At 40.1% G+C, this 16,880-nt stretch overlaps 1 protein-coding gene across 3 annotated transcripts in view; it reads right to left on the reverse strand.

Annotated features, from left to right (window-relative positions):
• Nucleotides 1–16,880, reverse strand: part of unc5db (unc-5 netrin receptor Db) — a 212,070-nt gene that overhangs the window by 104,428 nt on the left and 90,762 nt on the right. For all 3 annotated transcript variants that reach the window (XM_061766757.1, XM_061766756.1, XM_061766758.1), the window contains exon 2: nucleotides 13,590–13,805. In XM_061766757.1, the coding sequence (XP_061622741.1) occupies nucleotides 13,590–13,805 (216 nt within the window). The remainder of the gene's footprint in view (nucleotides 1–13,589; nucleotides 13,806–16,880) is intronic.

Here is a 16,880-nt window from a genome sequence, read left to right on the forward strand (position 1 = left end):
AAGAAACTGCATTTTGCCGTTAATCCAGGGAGTTTTGCTATCTGTACGAATTGTTTTGAGAAATGCACTCACTGTTTTACAAATCTCTAATATGGTTTGAGATGTACCAAAATGACTGAGAAAAACTGAATTATTATTTTTGTATTGCATCGCATTAGATTTTACAGGTGTATCTAACGTGTAACTCGTGAGTGTATAATCATAACCAACCTTGTGAGGCTGCTCAGAAGTATCAGCGTTAAGGATTTATCAACTAAAACATCTAGAAATGTTGGTAATGCATCAGTGATCATTTATGAAGATATCCAATCATGCTGTATAGTTACCATACATTCACTTTCTGTGTTTCAAGGTCACAGATGAGCAGGAGCATATCCAAGCTGATAAAGGGCAAGAGGAAGGGTACACTTTTTTGTGGTCATCAGTCGATTTCAGGGGACACATAGACAAACAACCATTCATGTTCACACCTATGGGCAAGATTAGATTCTTCAGTTAACCTAACATGCATATTTTTGGAATATGGGCGGAAACCAGAGTATCCGGGGCAAAACCCACATGAGCACAGGGAGTGCATTCAATCTCCCCACAGACCGAATCTAAGTTAGAACCTTTGACTGTGTGTGTAAATGTGCTTGCCGAATGCTGCCTGTATATAATTTTTAGCCCTTATTTTGTGAGTTTGTGGACAATGCCTTACTTGCAAATAAATAAGTACATCTGTAATTGGTGATCATTCAGTTTGGTGACAGACCTGAAAAAACAAGAATAAACCCAAGCAGGGCTTATGATAAAATTTCACCACTGGAAACATGTTGCGCTATATATGACTGTTAACAAAGGGGCTCCTTATAGCACCTGTTGTTCATGTGACACTTATCTATGATCTCTTTGTAGCAGGCATGAAATATCAGTGGGACCCTCAAGGCACAAATTAATTTGAGGTTCCTTTTCTATGCAGACATGCAAACACCAAAGGCATGAAAAAGGTGACCAAAAAAAAACAAAACAACAACAACATTGTAGGTGGACCCCAGCAGAGATTTTTTAAAATTTTTATTTTAACATAAATTAAGTCTGGAAGACTCTGAAGAGTACAATAAGGAAAAATAAACACATTTTCTTCACACAGAAGAACATCTATTTACACTGCTCAAGTACATGTTGATGTACAAATTTAAGATTAAAATTAAATTTGCCTCATTTCTTTGCTTTTTTGTTTTGGCCTCCAACATGAATAACATCCTCCTCTTGAAGCACATTCTGACAAAGAATTGACTAAAATCATGTCTGTTTCACTTCATTTTTCACTATGACCAACTTCAGACTAATCCCAAATGCATCCTCCAGGGAAATATTAAGTCCTCCATGTTTTACCCAAGGTTAGAGCTTCTGCCTCACAGGTCTGAGGACCGGGGTTCAATCCCCGGCCCGCCTGTGTGGATTTTGCATGTTCTCCCCGTGCTTGCGTGGGTTTTCTCCGGGTACTGCGGTTTCCTCCCACATCGCAAAAACATGCATGGTAGGTTAATTGACAACGCTAAATTGCCCGTAAGTGTGACTGTGAGTGCGAATGGTTGTTTGTTTGTATGTGCCCTATCATTGGCTGGCAACCAGTTCAGGGTGTACCCCGCCTCCTGCCCGAAGATAGCTGGGATAGGCTCCAGCACGTCCGCGACCCTAGTGAGGAGGAGCGGCTCAGAAAATGGATGGATGGGTGGATGTTTTACCAACATTAAGAAAAGAAAAGAAAAAAAAGAAATGAAAAGAAAAGAAAAAAGAATTGTACACATCTTACACATTTTGCCTGGGTAATCAAACATATGAGCACAGCTGTGTGTTTTCTCATTTAAGAAATAAAAATAGGGCTATGAATTTCAAAATAAGAGCAAGTTAATACAAATAAAGTATTATGTGTTCAAATAAAGTGCTTAATGAATAATGAATAATTCCTTGAAAAAACTAACAAAATATAGATAATACTTCATGTTTTGATCATACGGGTAGAAGCAAAATCATGCATTGTAAAAATGCATTATACATAGGTAGAAGGGTTTTCCAGAATTTTTAGATCAACTTTGGGGGTGCGTTTATGTATGGGTGCGCATTATACATGAGAAATTACAGTAAATACTTTATTTGATTTTGGATCACTTAAAAAAGTTACCTTTAATAGAGGAGAACAATGAGCGCATCGGCAATTATAATAGATTGGTTTTTGAGTACACACTATTAATTTATTTTAATAATAACACAGTGCTGTCACTGCATTAGTACAAAACGTTAATAATGCAGTGGTAATAAGAAATACAATTACAACATTTTAAAATGTTTTTATTTTTAGAGGATCCATCCAAATGAAGCAGCTATCACAAGTCACTACGAGCTACTTTTGACATTTTATTGTACTATAGCTTAGCTAGCTTCTCTGGTGGATAGCTTCACTGCAATTAAGCTACATTTAATGCAGAATAACTTGTAGCTTAACTCAGGGGTCCACAATCACTACGGAATTATTATTATTTTATTTTATCTTTTGAGCAAAGAAGTGGACAGGTTTCAAATAGTGTTGTGTTCGCAAACGATTTGTTCAAATGAATGAATCTTTTGTTGAATCACTTCAAGAACTGGTTAATTCCTTATCTCATTTGAGTTCAGCCCCATTTTGGGCGTGTCTTAACATTTGCCTATGTTGCTTACTGGTCAAGCTTGCTTTGCACATTAAGGATGTACAGATACAGTATAAGACAAGCAGTAGAATATGAAGACTTAGTAATACTAAGATAACAATTTCATTCAACAAATAATAATCGCTGCATGTGCTTCTAGTGATGTTTTCTTAAATAAATAAATAAATATAATAATGTTCTTTTTCAGTTCTGCAATCGTGTAATTTCATTTTTAGTATATATTTAAATATATTCATGTTAAAAGCATAATCATACTTTAGAAAGCATTAAGGAAAGTCAAGTTGACGATGTACTGAGCAGCTTAACAGTAATTAAGAATTACAACGTCATGAAGTGCCCTGCAGTACCGTTGTTGGAGCCTGAGGGCCCTTTGCGCCCTCTCGCTCTCCCCTTCGCTCTCTCTTTCAGCACCTTCCTCAAGCCACGCACCTGTCACCAATCAGCCCTCGTCACGACCTGCATATAAGCCTGTCTGTTCCCGGATATCCTTGCCAAAGTATTGCAGCTTCTTCAAGCGGTACCACGGTCCACCTGTCTCACGTAAGCCACAATATTCCTTGTTCCCTTTTTGACTCCTGTGTCTCTCCTCGTTCTCAGTGTGTCCCCCATGTTCCTGATCCACGTCATTGCTGCTGCCAAGCCAGCCACCTGTCCTCGCCACTGCCTGCCAACCCACCAAGAACCACCTCCATTACCTTTCCTAAATAAACCGTTCATCATAATCTAGCTGCCTCCGCCTGCTCTTGGGTCCAGTTCCTTTCCATACTTTGGCCATTATGGACCCAGCAATTCCGGTGCCGATGACAATTTTATTCATGAAGGTATAGTTCACCAGCTCCAAATCCCTCTCCAACCACTTTCGTCCCTGAAAAAAGTCACAGACCTGGATGGCCAAGTCATTTCCCCTATCACCCACCAAACTGTGCCTATCACGCTCCTTATTTCCGGTAATCACCGCGAGAACATTTCACTCTTTGCCATTCTTTCCCCTTAGTTCTTGGAATTTCCTGGCTTCAACATCACAACCCCACCATAAACTGGACTTATTTATCAATCACTGGATGGAGTCTTCTTTACTATTCCCACTGTCTGCTCTCCACTATGCCACCCTTAGAAGAGCCACCACCCTCTGTCACCCCAGTGGCCCTTTCACAGATTCCTGAAGAGTATTATGACCTCTCCCCAGTATTCAGCAAGGACTTGGCAATCTCTCTACCCCTACACCGCCCGTACGACTGTGCCATTGACCTCTTGCCAGGAGTTCCACTTCCCACCAGCTGACTCTTCAAGCTCTCCCGGCAGGAGAAAAAAGCTATGGAGGATTACATCCGAGACTCCCTGGCTGTGGACTCATACGTCCCTCCTCGTCTCCGGTTGGGGCCGGGTTTTTCATTGGGGAGAAAAAAGACACCACTCTCCGCCCATGCATCGACTATCGAGGACTCAACAACATAACCATAAAAAACAAGTCACCCCTACCACTGATCGACTCATCCTTTGAACCCCTCTTCGAAGCCCAGATTTTAACCAAATTGGACCTCCAAAACGCCTACCACCTCATCAGTATCCGAGAGGGGGACGAATGGAAAACCGCCTTCAATACCCCTCTCGGACATTTCGAGTACCTGGTCATGCCGTTCGGCTTAACAAATGCCCTTGCGGTCTCCAAACATTTATCCATGACATCCTCCATGACATGCTTAACCGGTTTGTGTTCGTGTACCTTCATGACATCCTCATCTTCTCTCGCTCCCCCGAAGAACACCGCATGCATGTGCGCAAAGTTCTCCAGCGCCTCCTCGAGGTCCTCCAGCGCCTCCTCAAGAACCTGTCTTTGTCAAACTTGAAAAATGCGAATTCCACCTCTCCTCAGTACATTTTCTCGGCTACATCATTGCAAAAGGACAACTGCAACCGGACACCACCAAGATCCAAGCCATCACCGACTGGCCCATCCCCACTACCCGGAAAGAACTGCAATGCTTCCTCGGATTTGTCAACTTCTACTGTCGAATCATCCGCAACTATAGCAAGGTCGCAATCCCACTCACCAGCCTCGCATCCACCATCTCCCCCTTTCAGTGGACCCCGGCAGCCTCCCAAGCATTCAGTAAACTCAAAACCCTGTTCACCAATGCTCCCATTCTGCACCACCCTGACCCCTCCCGCCAGTTCGTGATGGAGGTTGATGCCTCGGACTCCGGAGCTGGAGCTGCCCTCTCGCTACGGGACCCCACGACCCAGAAACTACACCCCTGTGCTTTCTTTTCTCGTCGCAGTTTTATGTTCGAAATGTGTCAAATTTCTCTAATCAAACACTCAATTCATCTGAATAATACAATGTGACAACATCTAACATGGCTGCTGCGGGCATGTCCAGAGATGCGTCAAAATCACAGGAAAACTATCTATTGTTAAACTGTTCACTTTTGCATTGACAGAAATACTTGAAGATGGCCTATAATATGTAACATTTATCTGTAGCTGTCTGATAGTTTAATTTATTGAATTTACAGTGAAAGGAGTTTAAAACACTGTTATGGAAAACATTTTATTTAAAATATTTGTAAATACAGTATCTAGCAATTGTCTGGTAGCTGTGTGACTTTTTTAAAATTGTATTCTATGTTAAAATGAGTTAAAACCACTTACTATTGAAACTTAGTAGTGAAGAAAATACTTGAATTAGGACCTTCAGTCTCCCATATAGTCTACCAGTTGTGGTTTGAGATTTGCTGATCTACATATGCAACTGGGTAGTGGAGGTCTGAAGGTTGCATTTAGATGTGGTACTATGAGATATAATGACCTCTGTTGGATAGCAGCTAAATCCTGTTGAGCCCCTACGCCTAAAACATTTTCTTTTGCAAAGATTTTCGGTTGTTGTTGTTTTACCAAAAACAAATATTCCTCAGTTCTGTATAAAAAAAATACCTCTAGAGTTCTGTCAATTATTTGGTATTAAAAGAGACCTCAGTCTAGAGTAAGTTTCTTTCTCTATCATGAAAATAAAATGATATCAAGTAAAACAATACTTTTACAAACTAATCTTCAGCCCTGGTAGAAAACCTGTGGTCAGGCTGAATAAAATTATCTCTGGAACTCAGAGACATTATCACCTCTTCATTACCCTGAGGAGTATACAGTAGAGGTAAGGGGGATTGTGTGTGAGGTGTATTGTCGGGGGCACATTCGGTTAACAACCCCATTAACTGCCTTCCAATGCAACCCTAGAGCAACCATAACATCAATTCTGGCTTTAGAGGCCATAACGTATCAGCCAGAGATATAAACTACGTGCCCTGTCGGAAAAGTCAGTTGAAAAGTGTTGGCAGTGAAGTCGCTAAAAGGGTGGTAAGGTGTTGCCACCCATTTGTCAAATGCAACCCTCCATACTGTTGTCAAGACCCAACTTGACCACACAAATAAATAATGTTCCAACAGGTTCCTCAGGCTGCTTGGCAAGACAGGCTGGTGACTGTTTATCTGCTTTAGTTTGGTCTTCATAATACACACACATGCATGGACCCACACACGTACGCGTACAAATATATCTAGACGTGTACTATAGAAATACTGTATCCACACCATATGTGCATATCAACATGCATATGAAGTCCCTTCAATACCAACAGAAAGGCACATTATGTACAAATGCATGCATGCAATCTCACTACAAACTATACAAACACAATCCAATCATTCCAGATGGCAGGGCATAATGCACATTAATTCTTCACGTCACCACATGCCCCATGTGACAATATGTACGCACTTTAAATACACACCCCAATACCAACAGCCCCCTCGCAGATGTGGAATATGCTCCAATGTATGAAGGCGAACGCTGTGTCTGCTTGCTGCTCGAAGATGATAACATTCACACTCTACAGATGCTGGAAAGAAAGGTCAGGTTTTTTTTCCCACCCTTTCGCTTCCATTCTGCTCCATGGGTTACTATTGAACAATTATATTCCATGGAGAAAGATGTTTGTGTGCTCCAAGTGTTAAATAGCTACATTACTCAAAGGAAGCCTTAACTGCCTCAATTAAAGTCACATAAAGGAGAATGTTAGAGTCCAAATGGCATTGGAGAGTCTTCTCTTTTAGAACAAACAAGGATAAAGACTTTTCCCCTGATAGAGCCAGGTGGTTCCTGATTTCCTCACACTCCCAAGTTGGAGGCAGTCATAACAATCAGGGAAAGTGCCAAGAGAGGTGTCACAGATGAATGACAGCTGAGTGGGAGGAGGCCAGTGTATACCCATTCACATTGGGGATCAGTCAGCTTTCCCACTTGGTGTCCTGTTGCGTGCCTCTCTAAGTCTGTGAGACATGGATGATTTTAATGCAACCATGCAATGAAGCACGATGAAATGTCAAGAAATAGCCAAGGATGGAATTTACTTCAGGGGAGAAATGCCCCCCTATGTTTACCAAGCTTCTGTAGGTGACATGAAATATCTGGAATTTTTCAAAATTTTGTGAGGGAACAATAATCATAATATTTGTATGTGTATTTTCTTGGATGTATACAGTTACTTAGGTTCCATCTATGAATTTTGTATACTTCCTAAGCCGTCAATAATCGTGCACTGGTACATTCGCCTGACTTCGGCAGCGTGGGTTGAGATAGGGTGTGAATGTGAGTCTAAATTGTTGTCTGTCTCTAAATGTGCTCTGCGACTGACTGCCGACCTGTTCAGAGTGTAGTCCGCCTTTCGCCCAAAGTCAGCTGGGATAGGCTTTAGCACTCTGCAACCCTGAACAGGATACAGTGTGTAGAGAATGGTTAGATGGATGGAGGGAGGGAGGGAGGGAGGGAGGGATGGATACTGCTTCACCCCTTCATGTTCACTGAAAGCTGGAGCCTACCCCAGCTGAGTTGAGGCCAGAGGTCCTGGACACATCACCAGTCACATTTAGGGAAACACCCAACCATTCAGATCCACATATGCAGTCTTCAGCTCACCCAAGCACAAGAAGAACATTCAAACTCCGTTCTTCACTATAAACTGAAATGTTCATCTCGTCTCATATTTATCTTTTGATGTCAAATGCACCTGTTTTCAGCTTATAGCAAAATTAAAGGAATTGGCCTCACTTTTGCATTCTTTCAAAGGGGAGTGTGTCTGAGTGTGTTTTTTTAATCTTCCAAAGCGGTGGCAACTTAATCTCCTTATATAAAACACCGAATTCCTTTTTAAGAATCGGTGCTTTACTTATGATTAACTGATTTCATATAACTCACTTTTTGTGTGACAAAGAACAATGACTTCATGAACTCAACAGATGAAAATCACAAGGTCTAAAATGCTCAAAGTGTTTTTTTTTTTTTGACAGTGCATCTTCATCATAATTCAATAAAATTACCATACGTATGATATGTAATTTAATTTTCTTTTAGCCTCACAGATTTTACATTTCAGCGGCCTTTAGTTGGATGACGAAACATTAAAATGGATAAATGAAGCATATTTTAGTTTTAACAAGACAATTCAGATTATTCTGTGGACTCCACCATGGTATTGGGGGTATTAATATTGAGGTCTTGCTGGGCATCGAGCCCTGAGACTAAATGCCAGTATAATGATTATTATTTCTGTCCCCTGCATATCTCATCTATGATATCTCACCATTGTCAGGCAGCTATATAATGTGTCTTAGTCTGGCAATGAAGTAATCACGATGCATAAAGGGAAATTCATATTAATGTGCTCATCTTGTGGAGAATAGATCAGTCTCATTTTAAATGGAAAATCCATTGCTTTATGTTGCATAGAATGCCTTACAAAAGGGGTGGGGAGGTCTTTGACATTGTTTTTTTGTTTTGTTTTTTTAAATTGCACTCTGGACCCCATGTGAGGTGTCTCTTAAGCTTGGCCATAGTACAAAATGAGTCATTTATGGACACATTATTTTGAATGGCAGCCATTCAGTCAGTGTTCTTTTGATTATGGATGTAGATAGAAGAAAATATCAGTATACTTCTTGTATTGTACGGTATTAGGAACTCAAGGGCACTGTCAGCTTTATCAGTAGTGGGTGAGTCATCAGGCGAGTTGGTAAATAAGAGATGCTATCAGGTTTTCGTGGTGGCATTGAGGGCCCATGTTCAAATCAATACCATTCCAATTCTTTGCTGATCCCTACCTCCGATTAGCTGGACAAATCTAAGACACAACGTTGCTGACTGTTACTAAGTTAGAACAAAGCATTGCAGTTAAGACAACCTTATCTTTGGTCTTGTGTTTTCTACTGATATAAACCGGGCTGATGCCTGGCAGATACTACAGTGACGACATTCTCTGACTGCTTAAATTGTTAGTCCACTTGGGCCTGCTGATAACAAGGAAATCTCCAACATCACCGTGCCCCATGCACTTAAGTGTCTTCTTGACAGGGTCAGGGAAAGTGCTTTATCATTTTTAATCTTGACCGCACAGTATGGCTGAGAATGGCAAGGGTAATTAAGAAGATTAAGATTAGGGAAAGGCAGTTAATGAATTCACAACATGCATAAAAGTTTATCTTCAGATCATTTGCAATCAGCATGGGAAATGAAATAATACCGAATTAGCGAGACGAGGGATGGCTATTAACCAAATGGGCATAAGGAGAAAAAAAAAAATCTCCCCACCAAAAACAAAGAGCCAAGCAACAAAATCATGACCACACAACCATGGCCACAATAGCAGGCACGCCCCCGACAATCTATTTTCAATAGTTTGGTGAGATAATTTAGCTTCATGCGAAGGTCAAACTATTAGGAACAACTCTCAGTATTATCCAATACAGTTGTATACTTTTGAAAAATACACACAACCACAACAATAAACCTATTGTTACATAATGTAGATAACTTTCTGATAAGATAAGACAAGATAAGATAACCTCCTGTATATAATACAATAATCATAGTGAGTATTATTATCTTTGTAAAGACATCATCTTTGATACAGCTCTTCTATTGGACCTCATTAGATTGTGCAAGGACTTCCTGGAAGGAGATATCTTGCATCTCAATGGGACAATTCCTGGATAAATAAAGGATAAATACGTAAATAGAAAGGTGTGCATAATTATGGCAGGTTGGTGTATATGTCAATCACAGCTGAACAGCGTTAACTGGTCAAATTCTTAGCTTCGATAACTCTATAGGCCACACAACAGTGTTTTCTGGTTTGGACTTCGAAGTAATTTACTGAATGTTTTACACACCTTGTTTTCCCGGGGGGAAAAACACTCCCACACATGATGCAGAAGATGATGCAAACATTGAGGTCTGATTAGAACCCCCCAAAATGTCTTTGAGTTACATTTTAACACGTTCACAATGTTTTGTAAAGTGAGATCATAGTTTAAGTTAAAATGTACAGTAACAAGTAAGGTTTGTAACAGCAAATAGAAGCATCCTATTTTGTTCTGAATACAATGGACTCTATGCACTTTCGGCATGTTAACTTGCGAACAGCATGTAAATGCTGTGTGACAACATGGGAAACGTTAAAGCTCTGCAGTGTGGGCTGGAGGAGCTATCTCCTCGTCTTTGAAAAGTAAAATCTTTTGTTACCATTTTGACCTCGAAGAGTACTTGCACCAAACTACTGAATATACATATTACATAACCCCAGGTTATCACACATTTAGCAACAGTTTCTTTTTGCTTTTTTTTCACCAGTAGCGTTTGCAGGCAGCTAACATCTAGCGGCAACATACAACTAACTCAGTATAGCTAACAAGCAAAGAAAGTTGTGTCTTGTGCTGTGGCTCTCTACCAATACTTCATGCCTAAAAGTCCACACTATGAAAAAACTGCATTCATCCATCCATTTCTGCACCACCATTAAGGACGCATTAGCTCACCAGTGACGGGACATTGTAATCATTTAAAATGTAAACACGTGCAGAGGTTTATAGAAATAGTTTCCTACTTTATTAAATCGTTGTTGATGATCATTGTGAGAACTCATTAACCCGTGTTAATCAGTCTTAACACAGATTAATATAATTAATTTATTTATAATGACTAATAATCAAAGGTAATTTGAGCAAATGGGTTATTTCAGGAGTGTGTATCAAACTAGTATCCCTTTGCATTAATCAGTACCCAAGAAGTAGCGCTCAGTTTCAAAAGGTTGGTGACCCCTGAGTTAGAGTCTGCAGGAGTACCTGCTGAAAACCCACAAAAGCACTGGGAAAACATGCAAACTCCACACAATAGGGCATGAACCAAGATTCAAATCCAGAACCTTTGCACTGTGAGGCAGATGTGCTAAGATGACAACATTATTTTTCCTGTTTTAGTATTGTCAACTGTATGGCAGTATTGACACATTAACCTGTGTAGTAAATAGTGATATTGTACAATCTTGAGGTTCATTTTGAGCTGGGTTGAGTGTTTTATGCTGTACAGTATATTAGTTTTATTTTTTAGCCGCAAGTGAGAGATCTTTTGGAAAGCGTGACACTCAATCCGCATGCATTTATTAATCAATTCATATTTGGAGCAGATTTTACTTTAAGCACGAACGCAGCTAATGAAAGTAAAAATGGAAGCTTTAGAAAGGCAGAATTGAATGTTTAATATCTGAGAGTACAGCCTGAGCCATACTGAGGCGGTCAAAGACTGCAGAGTTAGAGAGTAGACTGAAGAGGCCGATTTTTCCACATGATGTTACACACGACTCAACAGATGAATGAGTTGGCCCAAAGTCAATGCTGGGGAAACACTGTTTAGTGTTTTAAACATTACCCAATTTCAACAAAACCAACATTACATACAATACATTTGACATATACAGGGGGTTACAATTTGTACTACAACTCTACTGGATGCACAGTACTGTTACACACAGAGCAAATTATCACTTTGCCGGAGAAGCGCTAGAATCACCAAAATTACAACATAGCCAAAATTGTTTTGGCACATTCATTGCACATCTTAAGTTCTTACAGACAACAATTTTAATAGTGTAATTTCAAAAAATTCCATTACCAAAACTACAGTTTTTAACCGATATCGGTTTTAAAAAACTGAAAAAATGAAATGAAAATGATTGCTTCAACTTAAATATGATCTCCTCAACTATGAAAATGCAATAATTACCTTTTTCTTTTTACTTCTTTTTCTTTTCTTAAAAGTTGTTACAACAATCAGTCCAATAACTAAACTCTTTAAAGCCCAATAGTATGTAACCTTCTAATAAAATTACTGCTTCTCTAGTAATAAAAACTAAATTAACAAATGACTGCTTAAACGGGGGTGACATGAATGACATGAATTTATCATTATTAAAAATTCTTGTGACGATACTACAGCTGGCGGCACGGTGGACGACTGGTTAGAGCATCAGCCTCACAGTTCTGAGGACCCGGGTTCAATCCCCGTCCCCGCCTGTGTGGAGTTTGCATGTTCTTCCCGTGCCTGCGTGGGTTTTCTCCGGGCACTCCGGTTTCCTCCCACATCCCAAAAACATGCATTAATTGGAGACTTTAAATTGCCCGTAGGCATGACTGTGAGTGTGAATGGTTGTTTGTTTCTATGTGCCCTGCGATTGGCTGGCAACCAGTTCAGGGTGTACCCCGCCTCCTGCCCGATGACAGCCGGGATAGGCTCCAGCACGCCCGCGACCCTAGTGAGGAGAAGCGGCTCAGAAAATGGATGGATGGATGGATGGATACTACAGCTGTTATTATCTTGGTTTGTGCTTGTCATGTACTCACGCAGAATATCTAATTATTATGACTTGCTTATCACATACAGCAAGTTTTTCAATTGTGCTGTAAATTGTGTCCTCTCTTTTTGTAAGTCAAGGATTACTTGACGAAAAATGAGTCAGTGCGACCCCACCGCAGACAAATTGGCAAGCCGTATGGTACTCTCCCTCTGCTTTGCATTGGCTACTGTCCAGGTGGGCCCTGGTACTCAATTCTCCAATGGAATACCCGATTATGTCCTTTACCATTTAATTGGCAGTAAAATAATTGTATTTCTCATTACACTCTGCTTTGTAGCACACTTTTGGAGGAAGTAGCTGTGGGTCTAATTTTTCATATGTTGTACAGAAATATGGTACTCTTTTCCTTTGATCAAATATGCATCATTTATTTTGAACATCCATGTGTACTACTTGTGTGCATGGCTGGTGATAAGTCTCTAAACTCATGGTTCCTAAACATCACCTTTTACTTCAATACTGATTTGTGTGTTTAACAATGCACCTACTTAGAATCTGTGGAATGTATTTTTCTTCGTCAACAGTGGAGTTGTATATCTATATCGTCTACTCCTAAATCAACTTAACTTTTTCTTCCTACATATACAAAGCCAGAGTGTAAGATGCAGATTTTACCATGATGAAGCGTACAACAATTTCACACCACGGCCATCACGGTAGAAAAAACATCCAGACTCAATTAAAGCCGTTTTCCTGTGGAACGAACTTCATGAATACAATACAGACGGCTTCCTCACAGTTTCTAATCCCAGAGCATTCTTAGCTGAGGGACTGTATAGGGTCTTTATTAAACAGAAATCCCTTCAGGAAGCCTAAATCGGGTCTTATAAGTCAACACATTTCCATTCAACAAAAAATTATATTTTTTTGTAACTGTATAAAAATAAAAATCTCAAATCATGGCAGAAAGCACTAACATTATTAGTTAAGCACAAGTTCAGTAAAAATATTTATCTAACTAAAAGCATTTTCATGGTGGACAATTATGTTTTAGACAGTTTCTAGTTGGTATGCAAAATGTGCTGTAGGAGTCTTTTTTTTTTTGCGTAAATGTTCAGTTTTTCCCATTTCCATAGTGCAGTTCTACTGTATGTAACTCAGACATTATCCCAGTCAGTGGAATGATGTGTTGTAATAAGGTCACACAGTTTAATCTTACCAGTGTTGAGGTCCTTATACTCATGGGAGAAGTGCTCATTCTGGTGAACCCATTCTCCATTGCATTTAAAGAAGATCTGCAAGGCAGGTGTGGCTCGACAGCGCAGTTTAATGGGATTGCTCTTGATTATGTAGGCGTCCTCTGGCTCCTGAATGAAGTGCGGCAGGGTGCTCTGCACTGCGGGTTGGATGCCTGGCTGAGCATCCCCTGTAGCACCTGCAAGTACAACATCAGTTATTAAACTGATCTTCTTCAGGGAATGGAAACTGTAACGATACACCGAAAGCAATAGCATTTACAATAACCTACTCACATACAGTGTTGGGCAGCAGCGGTGCTACTAGTTTATATACATTTCTCCGTAGTGTCGTGTAACTTTGCTGTTTTGAATATCAGATAGTTTTTCAGTTGTCAAGCTACTTTTTTGATCACATAATGCGGTGGCATCCACAGAAGCTACAGTTTCCAAGACAGTTTTAAACCTTAAATGCATATCTTCCGTTTGACATCACGTATTTTATTCGCTCTATAGACGGTATGGAAAAAGATGCATGTGAATGGAAAGTGTGCAGCTGGAGACAATGACAGAGGAGGTGGCAGACATGTATACATCATATAGCAAATACATGCTACTTATTAAATCCTCACACAACATTTAAATACATGTTCTGGTGTTTACTGTACAACCCTAAAAGGAAGCTTCTCTCAATATCCAAGACGTCCAAAACACATTTAAGGAGACTCATTCAGGTCCTTCCCGAAGTTAACACAACTATTGCCAGCTAAACTAGTCAGCAAAACTCAGTCAGCAAAAATCAGCAGCTAGCCAGCTAATAGCTCGAGCTGGCAATGTGTTTTTGGCAACAATGAAATAAAACTGCATGTGTGTGTGTGTATGTGTGAAGGGAATTTAGACAGGGAGCGGTAGGAAAAATGAAAAGATGAAGCTGAAAAGTATAACTTGGTTTATGTTTTTCAAAAATATTATTTGCTTAGGTTATTTTCTCTACAAAACTGAATTTGTTTGGTCTATTTAAATAATGAATTTGATATTAGAACTACAAAAACGTCTACAACTAAAATAAATTATTCATTTAGTACACTGTTCTAGTACACAGTTCTGTTACAATAACACATTTCGTACATACTGTCACTGCATTCATTGAAGACTGTTTTTAAACGCTAATTACAAAAGAAAAATCTCAAACATGTCACAAGTCTGAATAATGATAGAAAAATTATCTTCTCATCGTCATTTACTCACACATTTAGTTACTAAAACAAAGCTGATATACTTGCAGGATGCCATGACTATTCTCTTAAAATACAATCTTTCCCGTAAATCAGTGGGAGAATACGCAGAAGGCCAGATTTGACAGGGAAGGTCCACATTTTAGAGTTGCTCCACCTCGAGCGCATATCTGGAATGAAAGCGCTTTTCCCCTCCTAAGCGCATGGGAGAATACAGGCCGTAGCAAGCAAACAACACCGGTATGTTTGTGATCTTGCCACAGCTGAGCTCTTTCTTAAAAATACACCTCAGCTACAGCTAAGCTATTCAGAGGTATAAACAAGCTTAAAGTGATTATGTCTCACCACCAAATCCAATTGTGACCCTTAAAATCAAATTGACCTCCTCACCATTTCTCAGTCAGTGTTGTCCTTGAGAGGCAGCAAAACTAAAATAAGGTGACAGGCAGAATAGTAGATAGACAAGAAGAAAACTATGGTCGACATTGCAATTGTGACCACACACCACGTCCCCATACACCCTAAGAGACTCATCCAAGCTCGATGACATACATTCATAATTTACAATATATTGACACTGTAAGAAAGATACTAATTTTAAAAATAATGTCTGACTGGAGGTGGCACGGTGCACGACTGGTTAGAGCGTCTACCTCACAGTTCTGAGGACCGGGGTTCAAATCTCCCATCCACCCAGTCTCAGCAGTGCTGGTTAGCTGTGTGTAGGGTTGGGCATTGAGAATTGAGAACCAATTGGAACTGAGACTCAGCTGTTCAATTAAAAAAACGAAACTCACATCACTTTGTATATGGATTTAACCCACACAGTGAACTATTTCAAACATTTTGCCATCTCAAAAAGACCCATTCTAAATTATTTTGAACATATAAATGTTATCCTTCTGAAAATGACATTGGTTGAAGGTCCTTTTGCATGAATTACTGCATCAATGTAGTGTGGAGATGATCAGCCTTCAGCACCGCTGAGGTGTCATCGAAGCCCATGTCGCTTCGATGGCAATCGTCAGCTTGTCTGTGTTATTTGGTCTGGTGTCTGTCATGTTTCTCTTGGCAAGACCATGTAGATTTTCCATGAGGTTCAGGTATAGGTTTATTAGGGTTTACTGGCCAATCAACCACAGTAGTACCATGGTCATCTAACCAGCCTGTGGTGATTTGAGCTTGAAGTGATTTTAGTATTCAGAAAAAACTAACGACCTGCAGCTCCAGAAACCAAAAACTGTAACACTTGACTTCATGCAACTTGGATTGGGTACCTCTCCATTCCTCCTCCAGATGCTGGCTGCTTAATTCTCAATGAAATGAAATGTGTACTTTCATCTGAAAATGGGACTTTGGATCACTTTGGCAATAGTCCAGTTTCTTTTCTCCTTAGCCCCAGTAAGACACGACTGACGTCTCTGGTTCAGGAGTGGCTTGACTAGAGGAAAGTGTATGCGCACTGGCTCTTGATGCCAGTCCAGCCTCAGTCCCCTCCTTGTAAAGTTCCCCCAAATTCTTGAATGGGTTTTGATTGACAACCCTCTCAAGCCTACAGGTATCCCTGTTGATTGTGCATCTTTGTCTACCACACGTTTTTCATCCACTCAACTTATCAATGTCAATGGATACTGCACTCTGTGAACAGCCAGCTTCTTCAGCAATAAACTGTTGTGGTTTGCCTCCCTTGTGCAGAGTGTCAATGACTGTATTCTGGACATCCGTCAAGTCAACAGTATTCCCTAAGATTGACCAGACTGAAAGACCATTTAAAGACTTAGAAAGCTCTTGCAGGTGTTTTTCAAGTTAACTGATTGGAGTGTGACAACGGTAGTTTAAAATATTTAACTTGTTCACAATATTGTTAATTTCATGAGATTTCATTAGCCATAAGACGTAAGAAAACCCACACAGGCAGGGGGGAGAAGATGCAAACTCCTCACAGGAAGGCCTGAGTCCGAATTTGAACCCACAACCTCAGAACTTTGAGGCGGATGTGCCACTGTGCCACCTCCCAAAATATCAACTTCACGAGATTCA

This window comes from Phyllopteryx taeniolatus, chromosome 3 (assembly GCF_024500385.1).
Source record: "Phyllopteryx taeniolatus isolate TA_2022b chromosome 3, UOR_Ptae_1.2, whole genome shotgun sequence".
Taxonomy (NCBI): domain Eukaryota; kingdom Metazoa; phylum Chordata; class Actinopteri; order Syngnathiformes; family Syngnathidae; genus Phyllopteryx; species Phyllopteryx taeniolatus.